Source organism: Urocitellus parryii, chromosome 5, assembly GCF_045843805.1.
Source record: "Urocitellus parryii isolate mUroPar1 chromosome 5, mUroPar1.hap1, whole genome shotgun sequence".
NCBI classification, from domain to species: domain Eukaryota; kingdom Metazoa; phylum Chordata; class Mammalia; order Rodentia; family Sciuridae; genus Urocitellus; species Urocitellus parryii.
In genome coordinates, this window is record NC_135535.1 from 50,185,132 (window position 1) to 50,210,502 (window position 25,371).

Consider the following 25,371-nt stretch of genomic DNA (forward strand, 5'->3'; position numbering starts at 1 on the left):
GTGTGTGGTCATCTTTTATAGAATGGCACCAAACTACTTATCATGATTACCTGTCCCTGTAGCTGTGTACCAACTTCATACTCCTTTTTGTAAAATGAGCTTTAATCTTTCACTAGGGAGAAATTACTGTTCTCTGTACCTTCCATTAGCTGTTCTCATGTATAACATAGCATATAACTTACAAAGAAACAAAAGTTTGCAGGATTCCCTGTCAAGCATGCAACTATTCTCTTTACCACATATTTTGGCTATCTTTGCACAATAGCAGTTACTTCAGTACTTACTATGTGGTAAATTTTTTTTTTCAGAATAAAATTTCAGGTTAACTCCAACAGTCATACTACTAAGGAAATAAACTCCATTACTACTTTTCTTTGTGGCTTCAACAGTGAAAGTAGGTACCAGATGCCCCTGATGAATAATTCAGGAGAATGCAATCACTCACTATAATCATACCCACTACAATCTCCCTGCCTCATCCTGGACCTTATTATACCTGCCAGTCTTTATAACTGCAGTTATAATGATGGAAATAGTCCTGAAACTGTCTTCAGGTCTGGAGGTCACAGCATTTTGGTAAAGACTCCCTGGTTTATTTTTAAGATGAGCAAAGAATTTCTCAATGGTGAATTCTCAGAAATAGGTTGAGATCATAATTTTAATGTAAATTTCACTGAGAATACACCAATAACTCTGTATCCTAGTTTCCATTACCTAAAGATACTTTGTTGATAGCAATAAAACAGGAAATGGGAAAATCAGCAGGCTTTCCTCTGATCTCTATGGAGGCACCATGGCTCAGCCAGAATCCCACTTGAAACCACCATGCATCTAATAGAGTCAGACACAAGGAATATTGAGTGATTGACTGTTACACAGGCCACCTCTTCTACAGAATTGTTTTGTTTTAAAACAAGTAAAATGCAAGTTGTCTATTCAAAAATTCTTCCATCAGCCTCCTCATCTTTCTTGTCCCTGAAAACCCTCTCTTACAACTTGACATCTATTCCCACAATTTCCACCATCATCTCTTTTTGGACATGCTCCTGTTAGCCATAAAATAAAGTTTAGAATTTTTATTCTGACAGTAAGACTCTGAGCTTTCCCTGGCCGACCTCTCCAAGTTGCACTTCTGTTGCACGTCAGCCACACATGCACTTAATGATTCATAACCCAGGTTTATTCATGTGTGTGTGTTTGTGGTTTTCATCCTATTTGGAGCATAGTAGTGCAGTGATTAAGAAGACCCAGGTTTGAATCCTTTCTCTGGAACTTACTAGATGCGTGATTTTTCTAAGCCTCCATTTTCCATTTGTTCAATGGGGTTAGTCATAGTAGCTCCTTCCTGTGGCTACTCTAGTAATTAAAGTTGTTCATAGATTTAAAGCAACTGGAACACAGAGAAATTTAAAAACATATCTTTTTATTATTGTTTTGTCATTGCTATTATGAGCTTTCTTACTTTGTTATGACAACCTTCCCATTTTATTCCTGTTTCTTGAAGATAAACTTGGTAATCCAGCTGGAAGAAAGCCTTCTATCCTTTTAATACCAATACTGATTTTTTTTACATGACTTTATAGTCTTCATCACATTCAGTGTCGAAGTCTAGCTGCAACTCTGTTTCCTCTATGAATTCATAAACTCCTCAAGGACAGAGCCTGTTTCAAATCCATTCTGTTTCCTCTTTAGGGTCCCAGACACCAGATGTCATTTACCTCTTGGCTGAATGAATAAAGGAATGAGGAGTATTTAATATGGAGCCTATCTTTTCCCTAAATTTAATGATATTCAAAATAACTAGCATATATTTAGAGCACTTTCTGTTCATGGTGCACTTTCCCAAACTTCATCCTGCTTTATCCTCATAATAAATAACCAGTTTAGGAAACCAGGCTACATTGAGAAAGGCCAAAGTGCTGTGTTCTCTGTGTTGACCACAGGAGTCTCTGGCACTTTCTGATTAATGGAAGAATACAACTTCTACAGTATTAGGCCAGTTCACACAAGGACAGTGAATTCATTTGCAATTTAAGCTAACAAATTCCATTTTCTAAAAAAAAAAAAAAAAACATACAGGATATTGTAAGCTTCATGGTCATCATGCATTTAATGTTGAATGTTGAAGGTTACATGTCTAGAATATTACATAAGAACTTTGTAATTATAATTTGAACATCTTAGTGAACTTTCTAATTCATTCTTAGTGAACATACATGAGACTGTATGTATGTTTAAGTAAGACCTTCCCCCAGTTCAATATTCTCTTTACCACATTGTTTTATAAAATGTATTCTTTCAAATTGACACATAAAACCTGCACCTATTTACATTATTGTTTTTTCAGAGTTCCTGTAGTCACAAACTATAAATAGTCCTAATTCTCTCTTCCTTTCACACAAAGAATCTTTCATTCTAAGGCTTATCATTACTTATGAATAGGACCTGTAAGTTCAAGAATAAATCACAAATGTTGGAGTTAATATCCCTTGTGATGTAGGAAATAGGGTATTAGGCTAGTTTTAAAAATAGAAATCTAAGGTACATTTTTTTTGCCTGTTGACACAATCTATAAATACCAAAGTCAAATCTCAGTGTTTTCTCTACCTTACATTGCTATTAGCAGATTACAGTAATAATAACTTCCATTTACCTAGTGCCTATAATAGTCATTTTAAAAACACCATCTCCTTGTATTTTTACCTTAAGAGATAAGCCTCAGGATTCCAATTTAAGGAATCAGAGGGAATAAAATAACTTGCCTAAGAAGAAAATAAGAAAATCAAAATGCCAGAATCTTTGCTTAAAAGCAATTTAACCAATAAGAGCAGTTTAAATGTCACATTCACAGGATGATTCTGAAAGTTAAATGTTTGGAACTGAACTTTTTTTTTTTTCTCTGAGGCTCTTTTCTCTACTATTTTCCCCTTCTCAGGCAATAGTGCCTCCATGGAGCAGTTTCCAAACAAAAAGCCTGGGACACCCTTTGTTTCCCTTCCCTACTCAAGCTAGGTCCTAACACAGGTTCTGACTCCTCCCTCTCCAGCCTGCTAGTCTCCATCTTTGCTTTCCACCCACTTCTTTATGCCTCTCCCTCACAGACTCCATCTTCCCCAAAGAACAGAAGTCACCTCCGGCCTTCTGTCTGTCTCCACCCTTCACACCACTTCCGTGCAAATTCAAGCTCACCCAGGCCTTAACAGAGCATGAGTTGAGTCTGTCTCTCCCATTTTATGTCATCTCACTACAGCCACCCCTTGCCTGTGAAGCCCTACAGGCCCTACCCTAGAACAGCCTCCCCTGTCTCCACCTTCCAGGGTCCTGGTTGACCTCTGCCCTTAGACTTTCAAGGCCCTCTTTTTTAAGCTCCTCCCATATACTGGGCTCCTGCCCTCAAGGACTTTGCAAGTTCTGTTCCTCTGCCTAAGAAGGGATTCTCCAACCTTGCATATGTGCAAACAAACTCTTCACCTAGTTTTTTTGTACATGTCCTTTAAGATCTCAGTCTAAATGTCACACTTCCTTGGAGAAAACTACCTTCCCTGAAACCCTGTGTAGCTTAGGTCTCCTGTTTTACTTTCCCAGGGAACCCTTCCTTTTTCTTTTCAATAATTATCTCAATTAGAATGTTAGTTTGTTGGTAAACTAACCTTTTTGGACTCTTCATCAAACTGTAAGCACCATAAGGGTCTGGACAAGGATATTTTATGCCTACGTATATATTTTAATATATATTTAATATGTATTAAATATTTATGCATATTATATATATAATATGTAGTTATGTGTGTAGATATATTTAAACCATTGTATGCACAAAAATTTACACATCAAATATTTGTTTGAATGACTGAAATGCAGACAACTTAAAAGTAGTGTGTCCCTGGTGTTTCATCCAAATTGAGAGTAGATATTTACTGGTCCCTGGAGAACTTCAAAGGTAATAAGAGATGCAAAAAGACTTAAGTAAGCAATTTGCTTCTTTTTTTTATGTTCTTTCTTATTCTGTCCTCCCTTGCTTTCCCATACCTTCCTCTCTAGTCCTTCCTTCACCTTTCCCCCTCTCCCTTTCCTTTCCTCTCCTTCCTTTAAATAAGCTTTCCCACCAGTTGTAGATAGAGGCCTCTGGGAGCCAGAATCCCAGAGTGCTACATGACAGTGTTTTCTGTGACCCCCCTGGCCCACACCAACAGTTGATTTCTTGCCCAAGTTGTCATTAGCAATTGTGAGTGATTTAGAAACACCAGAGTCTAGACCAGCTGGACTTCCAGAGTCTAGTAGTAAATATTAGTCTAGAGATTCATTTTCTCTGAAGGAAAGTGGGAGACTCTCCCACAGAGGGCACACTCGTACACAAGTAACAAATTATTAATCTCCAATTCTTTGGGAAATTCTGGGATGGGATTATGAAGTGGCCTCTATCACCCTGTGTCCAGTATCTTGTTTTAGTAGATCCCTATTTTAACAAAGATTTCATGGTAGAGATCCCTAATTGTATGGCTTTTGAATCTAATCTGCTGTGGTATCTTGGCTAGTTAGAAGCTCAGGGTTCTGTAGGTCATTTGAGGAACACGGACTTTCTTTAATTTCACTTTTTGCTGCTGATTGGAGGGTAAATCTATTGGATACTCAATGCCCAACCCCTATCATATTCCATATTTTCCACAGAACCTGAATCTTGTAAGTAAAGGTAAAAAGGAGATTCTCTGAGATGCCAGTAAGTGTAGCTTCAGGTAAGCATCATATCTTTCAGTAGCAGAATATTGAGACTGCATTTTTCAGATCATTGGAGACATCATTCAAGTAAGTTTGTGGCGCTTAAGAATTTATTTATAAAAATAACTGAGCCACTCACAGTCTTTCAGACAGTGGAAAAGAGTAGTTATCATTAATTAATCAGAATTGGCTCTAGTACTAAAGCTGTATTTCAGCTACATTCATATAAAATCCCACCGGCCTTTCTCTCCCACTTCTGGGTTCATTGCTGTGAGTTGCCTGCTTCTTATGATTCCTTTGAAGTTTTGCTACAGACTGGATCTGAGACATCTCACCCAGTGGAGACCTGATTTGGGTGACCGTTGGACCTCTTTATTTCTCAAAGGTGATTTCCTTAGCTTTCATTCTTCTGATGGGTCACTTAAAAGAATGTTTGTGCTGAGTGGTACATTCTCCTTGTATAATCTGCTTCACTGAAGTCTTACTATCCAAACAAAACCAGAGCAAAAGCCCAGAAGCCTTTCCAGCAGAATTCTCACACTTGAGAGGACATATGGGGGCTGAAGATAGGTTTTAGTCTGGTTTGCAATCAAGCTGAAGAAATCATTTGGCAGAAATATTAAATATGCCACCTGTGAAAAAAAGTAAAAATTAATTTTCATAGTTTGTGTAGTTCAGATGTTCCACATGTAGATGTCTTTTTGAATACCTTATCCAAGATATGGCTTCATTAGTTATAGATTATAAAACTCAATCCATAGCAATGTAGATAATCTAAAATTGCAGATAGGGTAATACTGAAATCATTCACAACACTTAAAGCTAAGTAAGTGAAACGACACATGAAAATGTACCTAATGATACAGGAGAAGCTGTCCAGCTCCCTCACCTCCCCTCCCTTCCCTTCTTGCTGTTATAATTTTTACCTTAGGGACAATCTCACTGCATCTTACATAGAAGCAAACATGAGCTTAAAGTTCTGGGTCATATAAATAAGTAATTGAATTTTTTGGCTTTAAGAGCCTCTTCTTTAGCTTTCTCTGGCCAAGGACAGAAAGTAATTTTTCACATCAACTAGGAAACTAATTAGGCATCATAGATGTCATCAGTGTGCCCTGGTATTAACCTAAGAAGAAGCCAAGAATGAGAGAACCAATATTAATTTGTGCAGTTAGTATCTGCCAAGCATTGTGCAAGGCACTTTGTACATTTTATTAACTCTGTCAAAACAACTCTATGACATACCACATTATTAACCTTATTTTTTTAAATAGATGAAGTTACTGTGATTTAAAGAGGTTAATTATCTAAGGTGACACAAATCACATGATGTTATATCTAGGATTAAATCCTGATGGACTTCACAGATCTGATATTTTACCCACAGCAGATTGAAAGAAATTATAGCAGATATAGAAAATAATAAAAGTGTTAAATATAGATGAACATTTTGAAGGCAGCAAATAGGTAATGAAATGCAACCTTGTATTTTCTAAACTTAAGATTCTGAATTTGAAGTGTTAAGACTCAGTTAATATTCTTTCAATAATAGGAGTCTTACAAAGAGCATTTAAAAATAAAAGTGGAGTCTTACCATTTAAAATATAGTAATTTAGGCCTAAGAGAATTGTTGAACACCCCCCCACACACACACACACAATATCCCAGAACATCAAATATTTAACATTGAGTACGTAAGGAAGTTCTGAATAAGAAGGAAGAAAGTGAGACAGATGAATTAATTATCTACTGAAGTTTAATCATTTGGGCATTTTTATTGATCCAGATTATGGTAAAACTACTCAGACTAAAGAAGTGAAGCATAATTTTCCTGGAAACCTCCTACCTCTTTTTTTCTTTACCCTGCTAATATCTCAAACATACCTTCACAGATTCCCAGGCACTACCTGCTGCCCAGGTTTCCATAATGATTCAGGAGTTTCAGAAATCAGCCTGCCTCAGAAGACAGGAGAAGAATAAGTAGCCTAGAAAAAGAAATACAGATGTTCTCCCAAGTAGAGCCTACTTCTTAGGACAATAAAGATATCTGGAGTGTTCCTATGTGTCATTATTACAATAAAAGTTCTATAATGAGGATTTTAAAATATATGAAGTTAAAAAATAGATTTTTAAAATAGATGAAGAGGTCTACTACCTCTTGCCCTTTGGCAAAGGCTCTTGCCTCTATTAATTCAATGGGCGTGTACAAAACGTATGTTGCATTAGTCCATTTTGTTATTATTATTAAATAACCTGACATAGGCTACTTTATAAACATAAATAAAAGAGGTTTCTTTACCTCACAGTTTTAGAGGCTATAAATCCAAGATCACTCAGCCCCATTGACTTGGTCTTGGGAGGGACATCATAGGGGATGACATCATGGGAGAACTGTGTGTGCTCGCGAGTGAGCAATTGCATCACCAGACAGGGAGGCAGAGAGCCATGCCTGGGTGAAAATTTGCAGTCATGAGCACTTGCTTCAAAAGACCAGCGTTCCCTGCAAGGGCAGCACTCTCAATGACCTCAGGACCTTTCACTAGTTCCACCTCTTCAAGGTCCTATAGCCTCCCACATTGCCATACTGGGGACCAAGCTTCCAACACATGAACCTTTGAGGAACAAACCACACCCAAACAGTAGCATATGGGGTTAGACACCATGGATCCTCATGTTCCCCAAAGAAAGAGTCAGCTCTTTTCTGTGCTGTGTATACAGATGTAGGAGAGTATCTTCCCCTTTGAAGTGTTTCAGGAGTTCCTTAATGTCCGTCAGTGTAAGTGTATCCCATAGTAGCAGAGATTGCTTTCATCACTTTCAAATACACTTTCTATATAAAACAGGGTCAAGAAACAGATGCCTAGAGAAGACCTATCTCACAAATCAGGTGAAAATATGATGTCCCAAACATTCTTCTAAAGACATCTAAGCCTCTGTGGAGATAATAATCTGAAAAGTTAACACCCCAGAATAATCAAATCAGCACCATTTACTAGGACATTCAGCAATTCTGGGAGGCCCTCAGGACATTCCTTATGAATCGAGTATGAACACTCATGATAGTGGACAACTTACTCCTAGCCAAGCCTTACAGCCTACAGCAGTCATTTCCACCCTTCACTGCACACTGGAATCACCTACAAAGCATTTAAAATGCTGAGGCTCATCTCAAAGGGAGTTTGTGAACACGAGATAATATGTGTGAAAGCACTTTATAAAACTGTAACTCTTCATAAAAATATAAGGGATAATAAATAATAATCTTTAATTATTCATCCATCATTCCAGCCTATCTTAATTCCTTTGGTTCTGATATCCAATTTATTTGCTATTCCTTCCAGCTATAGGTCAGATTTTTCTAATTGGAGATTTTGTTTATGATTAATAATATTTATCAAGGTTTCATTAGATTCAAGACTCTGGACTGTGCATTTATTTTCCCTTCCAATGGTCACACTTGCCCAAGCTACAGGGTCATCTTAGCACCTTTGCTCTATGGATACTCTGGTCAGGCTCACTTTACTTCCATATTGATTGTTTTAATGCATAATGATCAAGCTGCTGATATATATATATATATATATATATATATATATATATATATATATCCATATCTTTAAACTCATGCATTTTCCCATTGTTTATTTGTTTTTTACTATCATGTCTACCTCCTATAAAAACCTGAGAAGGTTAGTGAGAAATAAAGATGCTTTAGATATTCCAAAATATAATTCTTTGACAACTTTCAAATAAACTGGCTTTAAGATATCTGAGTGATTGGTATAGAACTAGGAGACGATTTTTTTAAACTGTAATCAAAAAGACAAGTCTGGCACAGGATGCCATAGAGAATTTGTGTCTTGCTATTGAGCCATTAACTCTTCTGACTGACAGTTCCTTTCCAGTCTTGGGAGGTTAAGAATCCTGAGTAGTAAGAATCCATTCTCAGGCTGCCAAGCACTTACTCCTACTCAAGCAGTTTCTCTGCTTCAGCAGAGCCTGATGGAGAATCATTCCATTTTCAATGTGGATCTAGCCCAGAAAAACCTGACAGTAACTAATTTTAGACTGAGAAGAAATCAAACTTTCCAGAGACTAATGACATAAAATAGGATGATTGGGCAGTAGCCATGTGTAATATGCCAAATCTTTATAGCCGGCAGGGCAAAGGATTTTTCACTTATGTGGTAAATAGTTCCACTTTGCTTTGGTAGTCCTTACTTAAGTGATAGATTGATTTGACTATTTACCCTTTTCGAATCAAATGAAGACTTAAACTTTGAGTTTCCTGAAAGGTTGCTCTTGATAGAATTAGTCCCTCTTTCCAAAATCTTCACATCAGCACTGACAATGGAAATGAAAGCCTTTGGAGCTTGTGCAGTAGGGACATGGTGGTATCTGAAAGTCTGCCTCAACTCGCTTTGCTGAGCTTAGAAGGTCAGTGTAAGTATATCCCATAGTGGCAGAGAGTGCTTTCATCACTTTCAAATACACTTCCTATATAAAACATGCTCGAGAAAATTAAGAAATTTTGTAATCTACCTTTTCCTACCTTCTATTTTGAAAAGTTTAAAATTTCTTTAATATTTAACTACATCAAGGCCCTAGGAATTGAAGATAATTTGGTTAGTGCTCAACAAAGCATGTTAAATATCTATCAAAACTATGTCAGAGTATCAAATGTAATGCTGAAATCTTTCATATAAATCCTAGTATGATTATTTCATATGTTACTCTTCTCTTGATAGGAACTTCTACTCCCTGTCGTATCTAATTGCCGCACTCTATAGTTTGCCCTGAACTAAATACAGGGGCAAGGAAAGTCAAGGCTATCTTATGACAAAACTGGAGAACTTATATTGTCAGATAGCAAGATCCATTAAGAAGCTAAAATAATTAAGATGGTTTAGTTCCAGCACAAGAAGGACAAACAGAGCAGAGTGTCCACACATAGATATGTGTATATTTTGTCACCCGATTTATGATACAGGTGACATTGCAATGCAGTAGGAAAAATGGTCTCATCTAAAAATGATGACGTGTAAGTTATGTCCATGTAGAGAAGATATACCGTGAACCTTCCCCACACAATACATAGAAATCAACTCCACATGGATTCCCAGTCTAAACAGAAGTTAAATAATAAAGACAGTAGCAAAAGTATAGGAGACCATCATGGTTTTAAACTAAGCAAAAGTTTCTTAAACACAACTCAAAATATAACTATAATAAACTAAATAATCAAGAACTGATCTTTGTCAAAAGATGCCAATAAAAGACTGAAATAATAAGCTATTGAAGGGGAAAATATATTTGCAAACCATATATCCAACAATGACTTACAGCAGAATATGTTTTAAATTCTCACAAAGCAATATGACATATAACTTAATAGAAAACTGGGGAAAATTCTTAGACAATCTCCAAAAGATAATATACAAATGACCAATAAGTATATTTAAAAAAAAACACTCAACTACCTGAGTCATCTGGGAAATGCAAACTGAAAAACTACAATGTAATACTGCTAATTACTCAACTGAGTGGGTCCAATGGAAAAGCCCGACCATAGCAAGAGATGACAACATGTGGAATAATCAGAAATCTCATTCCCTGCTAGAGGGAATGTTAATTCATACAAATTCTTTTGGAAAACTCTGACAGTATCTTTAGATATGTCCCAGTCATTCCACTCCCACTTACAGCTCCCACAGAAATGCCTACCCCTGTTCACCAAAAGACATACTAGCATACCATGGCAAAAATATCCATAATAGCCAAAAAACAGAAAATACCTAAATAGTAGAGTGAATAAATAGTGCACAATTGCCCCATGCAATACTATACAGCAATAAGAATAAACTGTCTACAACTACTTGAACAGTATGTGCGAATTTCACAAATGTAATATTGAGCCAAAGAAGTCAAACTAAGTAGTTTTTGAACTACCCATATCAGCAGCCTAACCTATTCTAAATCAGGCTAAGGGTTGGTTGCTTTGAGTGGGGGCATGATTTAAAGGAGTACATAGTGGTGGCTTCTTTGATGCTGATGTTCTATTTCTAGGTCTGGCAATGGTTACACAGATATGTTCAGTTTAGGAAAATGTATCAATTTTTAATTTATAATTTATGCATTTTCTGTGTTTGTACATTTTAACTAAAAGTTTTTTAATAATGCTATAAACTAATAAGCAATATACAACCAAAAAAAAAAACATGTGAAATGGGAGGTCAGGTTATTCCAAAGTTAATGAAATTACCAATATGAGCCTGTTGCAGAGAATGGGTTTCAGTCGCCAATCAGGCTGTATAAAACTCAAGTGTGCTATGAGTTTTCACTTGCTTTGACTCTGACAATACAAAAATGTTCCTGTTGTCTCCTCTAACAAGCTTGAAAAGTTAGATTTAAGATTAAGTTCATTTGAATCTGAAGATATACTTCAGTCTAAGTATTTGGTAAATACTACATTTTAATAGACAAAAATAAAAGAAACCAGCAATTAAAATTTTATTGGAGTTTTGCTTATCTGAAAAGGGTAAAAATTATTAGAAGCATTATTTGAATTGGATAGCTTTAATAAAAGTATTTTTGACTAATGGTAAGTTGAAAAGCCCCCAACAGATACTTTTTATCTGCAGGAATATAAGGTTAGACAAAGCTGATTTACCATGTATAGTCCTTCTGCTACCCCCAGGAGGTTCTAATCAAGTCTTACACTCATTGAAATTCAGGGATTAGAAGAGGGAAAACTGATTAACAAAATAAAAAATCCAGAGTGTTTCCCATGCAAACAGTCATCAGCATATCTCATGTAATTATGTAGCCCATAAATCAACACAGCGTGCAAGGGTTTTACTTGTGGAGTAAATATCTTAATGACTAAGATGCCTTTAGCTATGAATAATTTATATATGCAATATCCATTTTTTTCAACTGTGCTTCATTTTGGCTGGATGAACTAATCATCTATTTAGGGATGGGCTTTTGATTATTTCTTCCTGATTTTTCTTTTATTTATTTTTTTCTCATTTTGACACACTCCATTTTTTCCCCTTGCACCTTCTTAACTAAGAGTGTCTCATTCATCCACCCTGTCTGCTTGTATTTATTTTTTCCATGCATCTTGTTAGACATGTTGGAATCAAGCCAGAGCTTTGGACTCAGCCTTCGTAATGCTCTCTCTGCATGGAATTGTGCTGCAGACAGGGAAGCAGGCTGAGCCCCACAAGGTAGTACGAGCTTCTCCATGTTGTTGTGGGGAAACATTTATTATGAAAAGCAATTGCCAGACAAGGCTAATGATCAATTAAACATTAACATTTGTAGATCCCCTTCTGTGATGCAGAAAGTAACTGCCATGTGGGTAAACGCTGGAAAGCTGTGCTTGCTAAAATAGTTTTGTTGTTTTCCTGGGGCCCATTAAGATAAAGTCAACTGAGAAACATTCAGATTAAATTCTATCTCATCTAATAAGCTCTTACCCACCATGCCAGCTCACCTTACTCAGTTATCTCTGCCATTCGTTTGATGCTTGGCATACTTATTTGGTAATAAGAACTGCCTTTCTATAAAATTTATAGACAGGGAGCATTAACCACCTTCTGTGGACCTTTCGACACACTTAAGTAATTCTCCTAGAAGCCTTAAAATCATAAGTAGATAACCCATTAGTAGATAACCCATTATTTCTTATGAACATTTTTAACCATACTTATTAAAATTTTACTGGGCAAGGTGGGAGTGGGAAGGATTTCAAACACTATGGATCTTGCAGTTAAAAGGACAAATATAACTAGAAAGTTCATGAGGTTCAACAGAATATATTTTTATAGTAGAATCCAGAAGTTTTACACACACACACACACACACACACACACGAGCACACACACACACACTCACTCACAAACCTTCGTGTCATGAGACCCCAAAGAGTTTCTAGAAGGAAGGGATAATAAATTTGAATTTATTCTTGAATCCCAATACCTTCAGATGTGTCTGACATATAGTTAGCACTCAGTAAGTGTTGCATGAATGACAACATAGCCTGAAGTCTTAGAAAGGCCATTTCTGTGGGGCTGTGAAGTGGGTGGTCTTCTACTCTGGCGAGAATCTTCTTAAGCTTCTCCAGCCTTCTGGTTGTATCTTATGCTGCCTCTGACTCATCTAATGTCCAAAGTGTCTGGATCTGGTCCTAGTCACCTATATAAAATGTCATCACACCATAGCCTCATCATAGGGGACCTTCTAGAATGGTCTCATACTTAGCTACTGTTAGAAACCTAAGTGAGAGAAAAGATTAATATCTAGGAAAGGTCCTCAGAGAAATATTCAGTGCGTCTTCTCTAGAATCCATCTTTAAAGCTGACCAACACATCAGCTTGCCCTGTTCTTGGGACACCATCACTGAATTGCTTTCTACTTTTGCCTCAACTTTGATCCAGGAACAACCATTAGAACCACCTTTGCATCCTGGCATAAAAAATGTGTTGAGGGCATTAGCCATTATCATTTAGCAATATCCATGTGTGAAACCCCACAGGGGAGATATTTTTTAGAGTTTCTTGCTAGAAGAATCATTATTTCCACCACTGGAACTAATAGGCTTTCTCCTTCCCCAAAGTGGGAACTACATAATTGATCCTGTTTCTTCTATTGTCTTGGTTGCCAGGAAGTCCAGAGTCACTTCTTTTTATTGAAGCAAAATTCATACAGCGAACAATTAACCACTGTCAAGCATACTAAGTGGCACTTAGTACATTCACAGTATTGTGTAGACATCACCTCTGTCCAGTTTGAAAATGTTTTTATTATCCCAAAAGGAAACCTTATAACCATTAAGTAGTCATTTCCCCTCTCCCCCCAGTCCCTGGCAACTACTAATCTCCTTTCTGTATCTATCAGATGCTTTAGTGTCCCCCTATAGAGGATGAATGTATAATCAGTTCATTTTTCATCTGGAATAAGGTGGGGCTACCTTTTCTTCAAAGCTCTGTGCACTAATGCTTGAGCTATCCAATAAATTCAGGTAGTTCACAGTCTGATGATATGAAGAATTGGAGGGAGTTCTTTGTGCAGAGTTAGAAGTTAGACAAAATTTTTTTAAAAAAATCTCTCCACATCACCAATGACATCAAAGAATGTATTTGCACCCTGTTACAAGAGCAGTCATTGAAAGTTTGAGCATGGAATTAACATGATCCCAAATACTCTGAGAACTGTGTCAAACAAAAGAACATGACTTAAATTTCTGTGTCAATATTATTAACATGGCGGCTTGAAACAATAGGTGTTCATTCCTTAACTCATTGCATTAACAAATATCACTGGGCACCTATTATGTATATACCTGCTGTTTAGATTTTCTGGAGCATCACAGTCAGGAGCAGTACATACACAATTCCTGCTGCATAAGCTTATATGTTTTAATCAAGGAGCAATTAATCAACAGCTAGTTACAGAATTAATTGGCAAATTGCATGTATTATGAGTGCTGTAAAGGAAAAGTACAGGTTTTATGAAAGTTTATAATAAGCAGATTGGTGTGGTTTTCACTTCAAGGCAGGAATCCCTGAGGATGTGACCTTTGAGCAGAACAATGGTAATAAAGCATGTGAAGGAGGGCATAGGTGAAGAGTGGGAACATTCTAGGTGGAGAGAATAGTATATATAAGGGAATTGAGGCAGGAGTGCCCATGGCATTTGTGTGTGTGTGTGTGTGTTTGTGTGTGTGTGACTATGGATTGAACCCAGGGTTGTTCAACCACTGAGGTACATCCCCAGACTTTTTAATTTTTTTATTTTGAGAAGGGGTCTTGCTAAGTGTCCCAGGATGGCCTTGAGTTTGCAATCCTCTTGTCTCAGCCTCCCAAGTAGCAGGAATTACATGCATAGGCCCCCACACCTGGCTTATAGAATTTTTGAAGAATCAAAAGAGAAGTAGAGACCTGGAGCTGAGAGGACAACAGCAGAAAGGAGGAAAACAAAACTGATAGGATAAGCAGAAGCCAGAGCAGGAAAAGGTCCTCATGGACCATATTAAGAACTTTCACTCTGTTACCAGGACAGCTGTTGAAAGATTCTAAGCATGGCATTAACATGGTGGAATAGCCACTTTTAAAACACCACCCTGGACTGGGGAAGGTAGAGGGCATGAAAGGATGTCGAGATATAAGATGATGGTCACCTGGGCTAAAATAATGACCATGGAGTTGGAAAGAAAAAAATGAAAAAGGAAGTCGTTAGGAAGTAGAATCAAGAGGAATGCGTGAGGACGAAAGAGAAGATGGAGTTGGGGATAGCTCCTAAGTTTCTGGTTTATGAGATGTGGGCCGTTAACACAGAAGGGAACTGGGAGAAGCAGCAACGGAATGGGTGAACTCACCCTTCAGATTTAGAGATAGGTCTGTCCTGCCTGTCAGACAGAAAAATTGTTCCAGTGGCCGTGGGAGTTCAGAGGAAGACATGTGCTGGACACATAAACTCAACCACAATAATGATAGTGAGTGGAACTGCAGGCTCCTAAGGATAGTCCTTACATGAGATACACACCCTCCCCTCCTCACCGTGATCTTCTGAATAAATTAAAACCTCTTTATGATATAATCTTGTTAGCAAGTTGTAGTATCCTGGAAGCTCCTAAATGTGAAAGCTTTATATTATATGTTATATATAAAGATTCGGGGGAGCTAGGGTTGTGGCTCAGCGGTAGAGTGCTTGCCTTGCACGTGTGAGGCACTGGGTTCGATCCTCAGCACCACATAAAAATAAATAGACATCTACAATGAAAAAAATATATAAAAAAATTAAAAAAAGATTCAGGACTATCCTTCAAATCAGTCTTTAAAGGATGTTATGGCAGTCATCAAAATTTTTAAATCTTTAAGTTTTTTCTTGCTTTCTTCATACACATCAATTGTCTAAAATTACTTTTCTATCTAGCAATTCACCTCTTCTCTTTATTAGCAGGATTTGGGGTTTCCCATTCTAGCAACTGTGTATTTATGCAGGCGATTAGCCTTCCTTAATTTTCTTTGTCTGGCCTGTCATCACCACTGTTTTTTGGTCAGGTACCTCCTCATCTTACAAATGAAGAAATGAGGGAAAAGGAGATGAGGTCTTGGGCCACGTGACAAGCTTGTGGTAGAGAAGGGCCTCCCTCCAGCCCTCTGGTCCTGAGCCACACTGCCTCTTCCCTCAATCATGACTTCAAATTTTTCTCATCTCAGAATTTTGAAGTTTTCTACTTTAAAATTTAAGAGACTCATGAGTCACACATTTGCTTCCCCCACCTGGAAGTAATGCACTCATTCCTTTAAAGCCTAAATGGGAAAATTACTACTAGAAAAGAGACTGTTGTTTGGGGCATGTCAGGCAGCTGTGGGTGCACTTCCCTCCCCTCTCAACAGTGCAAAGGTCTGGTTCCTTTTTTTTAATTATTATTATTATTTGTTCTAATTAGTTATACATGACAGTAGAATGTATTTTGACTTGTCATACACAAATGGAGCACAACTTTTCATTTCTCTGGTTGTACATAATACAGAGTCACACCATTCATGCAATCAAACTCAAACTATCACTATTTGCTGACAATATACATGTACCTAGGGTAATAATGTGCGTCTCATTCCATCATCCTTCCCACCTCCATAACCACTCCCCTTCTCTCACTCCCCTCTACCCAATCCAAAGTTCCACCATTCTTCCCTTGCCCCCTTCTTTATGGATCAACATCCACATAGCAGAGAAAACATTGGGCCTTTGGTTTTGGAGGATTGGCTTATTTCACTTAGCATGATATTATCTATTTCCATCCATTTACCTGCAAATGCCATAATTTCATTCTTCTTTAAGGCTGAGTAATGTTCCATTGTTTATATATACCACAGTTTCTTTATCCATTCATCTATTGAAGAAGGATGCCTAGGTTGGTTTCACAGTTTAACTATTGTGAATTGAGCTGCAATAAACATTAATGTGGCTGTGTCACTGTACTGTGCTGATTTTAAGTCCTATGGGTATAGATCAAGGAGTGGGATAGCTGGGTCAAATGGTGGTTCCATTCCATATTTCCTAAGAAATCTTCATACTGCTTTCCAGAGTGGTTGCACCAATTTGCAGTCCCACCAGCAATGAATGAGTACCTTTTCCCCCCCACAACCTCACCAACATTTATTGTTGCTTGTCTTCTTGATAATTGCCATTCTGACAGGAGATGAAATCTTAGAGTAGTTTTGATATGCATTTCTCTAATTGCTAGAGATTTTGAAATCCTAGCCAGAGCAATTAGACAGGCAAAAGAAATTAAATGGATACAAATAGAAAAAGAAGAACTCAAACTATCACTATTTGCTGACAATATGATTCTGTGTTTAGAGGATCCAAAAAATTCCACCAGAAAGCTTCTAAAACTAATAAGTGAACTCAACAAAGTAGCAGGATATAAAAGTCAACACCCACAAATCAAATGCATTTCTAGACATTAGTGATGAATCCTCTGAAAGAAAAATTAGGAAAACTACCCCATTCACAATAGCCTCAAAAAAATTTCAAAAAATACTTGGGAATCAAACTAACAAAAGAGGTGAAAGATCTACAATAAAAACTACAGAACACTAAAGAAAGAAATTAAAGAAGACCTTAGAAGATGGGAAGATCTCTCATGTTCTTGGATAGGCAGAATTATTATTGTCAAAACTGCCATACTACCAAAAGTGTTACACAGATTTAGTGCAATTTGGGTTCCCTATTCCTCAGCTTCCTGATATCCCTGTTCCTGAGATTTCTTTCCAAAAGAAAAATTTTAATATTAATTCTTCACTGTAATTGGAACATGAGAGCCATACAAGAATATAAGTTTCCATACTTAGATACAACAGGGAAAAGAAGAAGAAGAAGAATTTTAGAATTTATATTTAAACAATTTTTGATTATCCTAATAACTTCTTTTGAAACTCTGATATTTCATTATGATACAGGATGAAATTATTATTATAATGTTTGGGACCACCAGGGTCATAGATTTGGGATTGATTTTTAGATTTACATATACAAAATGAGGTATATTAGGGATAGGACCCACGTATAATATGAAATTCATTTATATTTCATATATACTTTATATACATAGCTCAAAGGTATTGTGACAGATAGGAGGAGCCAGCATCTTAGTCTACCAAGGGTGCTTTTTTAAAGATGAAGAAATTAAGTTATAAGTAACATGGAAACTTTATTATTCTCCTCTGTTAAGCAAAATAAATTTATCTTCAGACATGAAAAGACCATAAGAAAAAGCATAAGTGATTGTCATCCCACAGACCTGCCTATTAAAATCCAATAAGACTATAGGGAATTATTTGAAAAATAAAAGCTGCTCATCCTAAAAAGATGATATGGTCCCTGCTAAGTTAGAGTGTTGAATGGGATTTGACCAGAGCAGAAAGAACATTCACTAAAGAGCATGCTCAAGGAACAAGACAGCCAACTTCAGGGTGGAACTAGAAGCATCGATTGTGTGTGGCTGGTTCAGCTGCTGCTATCTTTGCTGTTAGAATGAGGGGTGGGCAGAATGAACCACCCTACTGATGGAAGGAAGCTACAGGTATCGACCAGAATTCTCTGCTGTGGTTGGAAGGAGGGACATTTGAGATATATAAGGTACAAACTACTGCTGCATATAGCATGGGAACCATTCATTATAAACTCCAAGGTGAAAGTAAGGGGGACTCTGGGTAGCATCATGACCGAGTGAATGTCTGAACAGAAACAATCCTGGAAATGAAGGAGAAGGGGAAAGAAAAGCAGGATATTGTTAATTGCCCTTGGCTAATGTCTGCGAGACCAGGGGAATTAATACAGCAAGAAGAGCAAAACTAAAGAGTAGCAGCCCCCCAAGAGTTAGGAGCGTGGGAAAATTAACCATGGGCTCTGGGGTAAATAGCCATCACACCTGAGAACCAAAAAAAGCACTCTTGGTAGCCTAAGACCACTGGCTCCTCCTAACTGTCATTAATAAAACTGCCCTGAAATTGACAGCAAGAGATACAAGGCCTAATAGGTTCTCTTCACCTTTTCTCAGGACCAGGTTTTTTGGTTATTAATGATCATTTAGGAAACATGGTATCTATAAGAATTCTTAGCACAGGAATATGCATGTGGTTGGAATGGATGTTATTATTCTACCTTATTTAAGAAATATCTTTTTTCATTTCAAAATGAAGATTGCTCTCTCACATGACCCTTTAGCTTTATGAATCAGTACAAATCTCTAGGCTTCAGCCATAGAAGCACTGGTTTCTCAGTTCACTATCCCTGACTGGTATCTTAATGATGAAGGTACACTTGTGGAACAACTAAACTAATTAATAAGTTTCAAACACCAGAGCAGCAGAAAATCAGAAAAATATTACAGACTAGCATGTAGTTTTGGAAAAGGAGATGATCCAAATATTGGAGGTAATAATATCTCAATAATAATAATCTTTTATATGCATAGCAAAGTGTTCAAGTGTATTTTGATGAAATTGTAATAAACACCATGGAAAAGTACTATTTGTTTATAGGTAAGTAGTCAGGCTTAGGAAATTTTAGCCACTTGTCTAAGGAATCATGACCCAAATATTGTGAAAATAAGAATTAAATGCAGGTGTTTAGCTTCAGGTCCAGAGCTCTGTCCCATATGACACCTGCCTCTTCCAAGCTTTAAGTGACATCAAGAGTGTTCTCATTGTTCACACATTAATTCATCACTTACTCACTGCAAACCTATGTGCTAATCATTATGTCAGGCACTGCAAATGCTGTGATTGACAGGATGTAGTATCTGTCTTCAAAACAAGCCTACAATCTGGCAAAGGACAGAGGCAAATCCAAACTGGTCATGATGAAACAGTGAGGTGTAAGCTACAACAGAAAGAATAGAGCAGGTTGCAGGAGCACATGTGTAAAACATCTTACCAATCATGAGTTAGAGAAGCATCCTACAGGAATTGATGTTTATACTGAGTCCCCAAGGGTGAGTGGGAGTTGAAGACTGTTCCAAGCCCAAACTGAAGCATATGAAGTCACTCCTAAAAGGGAGGTGATTCTAAGACAGGCTCGGGACAGGGAAAGACCTGAAGGTTTATATATGCCACTTAGGTTACCTATTCCTGCTATTTGACAAATTAGAGACATCATCCATCCATCCATTCATTCATTAATCCATCAATGCATCATCCATCCATCCACCTATCATCCATTCTTCTATCTCCCTGCCTTCCTCCTTTTCTCCCTTTCTTCTTTTTTCATCCATCCTTTCTCCATCAGCCTCCATATATCCATCCATCATCCATCCATCCACCCTTCCTTCCATCCATCCATTTTTTCACAGTAGGTGCTAGATAATTATTGAATGAATGAATTTTTAAAATGTTTATTGAGAGACATTTTATGTGCCTGACACTGTGCCAAGCAATGTGGAGGACATAAAGATATAAAAGGCATTATCTTAGTTGGCAAGATGCTTAGAAGCTAATTTAAGAGATTTACACATGCACATATCGTTACAATGGAAGCCGGATGGAATGGGGGCCCCAAGAGATGTCCTCGGGTCTTGTAGGTTGTGGAGACATTATTTGAAGAAAACCTAAGTTTCAGTGATAAAATTAACAGGCTGACATCAGACTAAATATTCTCTTGCTTTTTTTCTGTTTGCTTATTTGTTTTATCTTATTTATTTGTTTGTTTGTTTTCCTGAAATTTGCTCTTTGACAGATTCTGTGGCAACAGCATCCGGGCCATTACTAGTTGAAGTTGCCAAAACTCCTGGTGCCAGCCTTGGGGTTGCCCTAACTACCTCCATGTGCTGTAACAAACAGGTCATTGTCATAGACAAAATCAAATCTGCAAGCATTGCAGACAGGTGAGTGTCACAGAAAGCGCCTACCTTTCATATTTGCGTGTGTATTTAAAAAATCATGCATGTATACACACACACCACACATACACACTTACATAACACACATACACATACACAGTAAAAAAAAAAAAAAAAACAGCTCTCTTGCCAGTTTATACAAGTTTAAGGTAAGAAAACAAGTCAATATGTGGGACTTAAAAATTTACCTACACTATTGATCACCCTGGAATGTAATGTGATTTTATTCAATGGTTGGAGTACTCTTTATCAATTAAAAAAAAAAAAAAAGTCAAGCAAACAAGCAAATTGTCTTACTGTGGAGCAGCTGACCTGGTCTTCATTAAGTCCAGTAGAGAGAAGTCAAATGTTTTCCTGAGTTGTTATCAGTTCAATCCTGCTACCATAAAATTGTATTCCTTTCGTTCTTACGTAAATAGTATTTTAAAAAGAATATCATCTTTAAAGACAAGTCTGAGGGGTTGGGGCTGGGGCTCAGTGGTATAGCACTTGCTTAGCATGTATGAGGCATTAGGTTCGATCCTCAGCACCACATAAAAAATAAAGAAAGAAATTGTGTCCAACTACAACTAAAAAAAAATATTTTAAAAAGACAAGTCTGAGACTACCATAGTAAATTAATCTTGGGTTTCACAACTTTCCAAAGTCTCTTAAAACATCATCCATTCCAGTGTCATAATAAAAATCGTACTTATTTTCCTAATTAACATTTTAGACTTGTAAGGTCAAAAGGGAAGGGGAAAAAAGATTATCTTCCAACCTAATCAATTATTTTACAGCTCCTGATAAGAAAGTCCTCATCTCTTGGAGTGGAAGCACTTCAAGTAAATCAACATGGAATAATATGTTAGGTGGAAGGGATGGCTTAAAATCTGGAGAAGTACACTCCTCACATCAGTCTCCTCTGTGTTTCCAGCCCTCTCCTCCTCTTGGCTTGGCCCTGTCTGGAAGTCCTCCAGCTCCACAGGGACTCGCAGCCACCCCACTGGTGGTCAGTCTACAGCTCCACTGTAGTCTTACCCTAACGTGCAGTTCTCTAACAGTGGCAGCCATTGGTCCAGGGGTGTTCTCCAGTCCAATGGTGTAGGATGCTTTAATCGTCTCCCTCTGTTTTTTCCCATTCCGCAGGGGGTAACCAGTTTAAGGAGCTGTCCACTTGACTGGTACGTTGGGATGCTGACTGCTGTGTTTGCTTTTCTCCACCCATCCAGTAGCCAGCCCCTTGAATTCAGCAAGATGTAGCAGCTAGCCCCACCCCCAGCTTTCCCCCTTGACTCACCACGCAGGCCTGGTTTTATTACTCACTTGATTCCTGAATAATTTCCATTGCCATCAAGAGCTTTTGTACTAATAAATGTTTAACTCCAGAATAACAAAAATAAAGCAGAATAATAAAGACCTGGTGCTCTGAGAGCTTATATGAAGGAATTCCGAGGAAGTAGTAACCGAATCACCTCAAATTATTCTCATTCACGTATAAAAAAAGACCCTATTCCAATTCTAGGAGTCATGTCTCCAGATTCTTAATAGTAGCCAACTCAGATTTATAGATAGAAAATCGTAGGAGGAAGAAACATAGAAAAAGTCAAGGGGAAAATTCTCCCTGTGCTACACTGTCCTCTTGCTCACCTCACAACATGCAGCATCGCCCATCCCCAAATAATATTTTTTGAAGGACAAGAGAAAAAAAATGTTACTTTGCATTTTTCTGCATTCTCTACAAGACTTTACATTCTGATTCACATCCAAGGGGCTTATAATTTGACAGATGGTGTTTCCTATAACACTCAAACTTTTCCTTTTTTTTTTTTTAAAGTAAATGAAAACTGTGTGAAACTCTAACTATGAAGGACATGAAAGTCGTATTCCAAAGAGGAAGACACTTCATGGTACCCAGTGTTTCTCCTTCCCGTAGATGTGGTGCGCTGCACGTGGGGGACCACATCCTGTCCATCGATGGCACTAGCATGGAGTACTGCACGCTTGCGGAGGCGACTCAGTTCCTGGCAAACACCACTGACCAGGTCAAGTTGGAGATCCTTCCCCATCATCAGACCCGCCTGGCCCTGAAGGGACCTGACCATGGTGAGAGGATCCATCTCTTTATCTTGGTCTTACCCTTGTCACTTCCTCCAGAGAGTTAGAAAGCAGAAAGACACTGAATTCAATTCTGCCTTTATCGCTTCTTTTCAAAACAATAGGTTATCTTTGTGTACCCTGTTTCCTCTTCCAAATCTCTTTTTTCAAGCCACTCGTAATTTGCTGGAAATCCCAAAGTTGCAGAAAGAATCATTGTTGGAAATAGAATTTTCAGGGCTAGTACTATTTGATATTTTTTTTTTAAAATGTCTGTGGTACAAATTGAGTGTGGTAAGAAGGGGGAATAATTTGACTTCTCTATAGAAGTATTCATATTGAATTTCCAGTCTATATAAAAGTTAATAAAGGCAAATAGTAAAATTTACTTTTTAAAATAAAATATATACTGATAGAAAACTCCTCAAGTATTTGGTAGGGAGCCCCAGTAGTAGGAATGGCTGAGCTCCTATATATTTTGTCTATTTTCTACAGTGATGTTTTTCTTAGGAGAGAGAACATCCTTTCTGATCAAACATCTGACACAGGACAATCAATACTTGACTCAATTTATTCAATAAAAAGTATCAGCTGAGGGGATCTGCATTTCAGTCTTGAAGTTCACAGTTATGTCTTCAGAGTATTTATATATCATCTACCTGTGCACCTTCAAACAAAACCTAGTGTAAGAGGCTGGGCGTAGGGTCTTATGCCTATAATCCTAGCAGCTCAGAAAGTGAGACAGAAGGATCCAGAGTCCAAAGCCAGCCTCAGCAAAAGCAAGTCGCTAAGCAACTCAGTGAGACTCTGTTTCTAAATCTACAACTAAAAATAAATAAATAAATATATTTTTTTAAAATACAAAACAGGGCTGAGGATGTGGTTCAGTGATAAAGTGCCCCTGAATTCAATCCTCAATAATGAAACAAAACAAAACCTGGTGTAAGAAAAAGGACTTGAGCCCCAAATCAAATGAAGTCTTTGTCCCCACTCCTGCCTGTCCCTTAAGCCAGTGCTCTCTTTATTTATTTCTTGAAGCCAGGAGCCTCACTTGCATTGGCCTAAAAGAGGGGAGAATACATTTCTGTCTATTTAAAGAAAGCACATTTTCTTGAGAATTGAAATTTTGCTTATGCAGAGGTCATTTGTATTATGTGTTTCTCACCTTCTAAAATGTGCTGCTGTTCTCTGCAGTGAAAAAAGAAGGAAACAAAAAAAAAGAACTAGATAATTTTCATACTGAATGAGTCAGCTGGATGCAACCTTTTTAATTAAATGGAGCTTAGACAGCCCTAGAGCTAATGAAAATCTCTAGTACACATTACCCTTATCAGATTTTAATTTTACACATCGGAGTAGAGAAATGATGCAGCATAGGCAGGTTAAGAAAAGAAAATCAGCATCATTTGAATAGAGATGCTAAGGAACTATAGGAAGGTGAAGTTCATGGCATACACACCATTCCTACCAGGAGCCCCAGTGAGCCTTTCCTGCAAACAGGCCAAGAGGAGAGAACACTAAAATTGCCTAAGTTTCTTGAAAGTGAATCTTAAATTGCATTGGATTTGGAGCATAGAGTGTAAGAGTGGGTGCTGGGTGGTGCATGTTAAGCATGATGTTTTGCTTGCTCCATCCTGAAACCAGTGAATCAGAAATGCATAACAGACCCTCTTAAAATGCTATTGTCTTTTCAACCTCATTTATTTTACTTTGATTTGCCCTGTACACAAATCATAAATGGCTCAACTAGTTTCCAACTCTTAAAATATTAAATAGTTTTACCTCCTTGCCAAGACAATTTAAAAAGATGAATATAAATACTGAAATGTATAGACCAAGAGTACTTGTTTTTTCTTCACTGTGGAAAACCTGATATTTATATTGGAGAGGCAGGAGGGTGACAGTTTATGTGACTCCAGCTTATACTTCCAATCCCATCATCAGCCTTTACTAAAAGTTGTTCACCATCTTCCTAACCTAACATATTGGCATCTCCCCTACATTGTGAAATCAAAATCAGACACTTATTTCCAAGAGAAAATAAATACTAACTCCCCAAACTTAATTAAATCATGGTCAAAAAATTTGTATAAGAAAAATTGTGTTGTGTTTGAAATTTTCAAACTTCTATTTTGGTAATAGTCAAGTTTCACAAAGTTTCAGCCTTTTTCCATAAGACAGTTCTGGTTATTGTTTCAAGACCTCTGATGCCAAAACAGCATGTCTCCCATCCCACAGGTAGATGGAGATACATTTCTCAAATTTTGTTAGCAACAAAGCTTTCACCACAATGTTTTCAGGGCAAGGTAGAAAAAGAGATTCGTGGTGCCTTTGCTAGTAGAGAACCACATTAAAGAAGTTGACAAAAGTGAGTTTTCAATGAGGTTAAAAAGTATTCCCATTGAGGGTCTTTGGGAAATATAATGACGACTAAAGAAAACTGAGACTTTGGAAAAGAAAATGTGGCCAGTGTCACTAAACTTGTTACATTCAATACAAAGAGAACATTCCATTTATGAAATCCAGGGGCAACCAGAGCAACTGTTGCCCCCTTCCTCAAACATCCTGGTCTGGGCAAGGAGAACAAAGGACAGCATCTTCCATGTTATATACCTCTTAAGACTGCCCCAGTGTTGCCACCATGACATGACAGGAAAAGC

At 37.5% G+C, this 25,371-nt stretch overlaps 1 protein-coding gene across 7 annotated transcripts in view; it reads left to right on the top strand.

Annotated features, from left to right (window-relative positions):
* Window positions 1-25,371, top strand: part of Grip1 (glutamate receptor interacting protein 1) — a 373,677-nt gene that overhangs the window by 263,920 nt on the left and 84,386 nt on the right. For all 7 annotated transcript variants that reach the window (XM_077798384.1, XM_077798385.1, XM_077798387.1 and 4 more), the window contains 2 exons: window positions 20,473-20,620; window positions 22,551-22,720. In XM_077798384.1, the coding sequence (XP_077654510.1) occupies window positions 20,473-20,620; window positions 22,551-22,720 (318 nt within the window). The remainder of the gene's footprint in view (window positions 1-20,472; window positions 20,621-22,550; window positions 22,721-25,371) is intronic.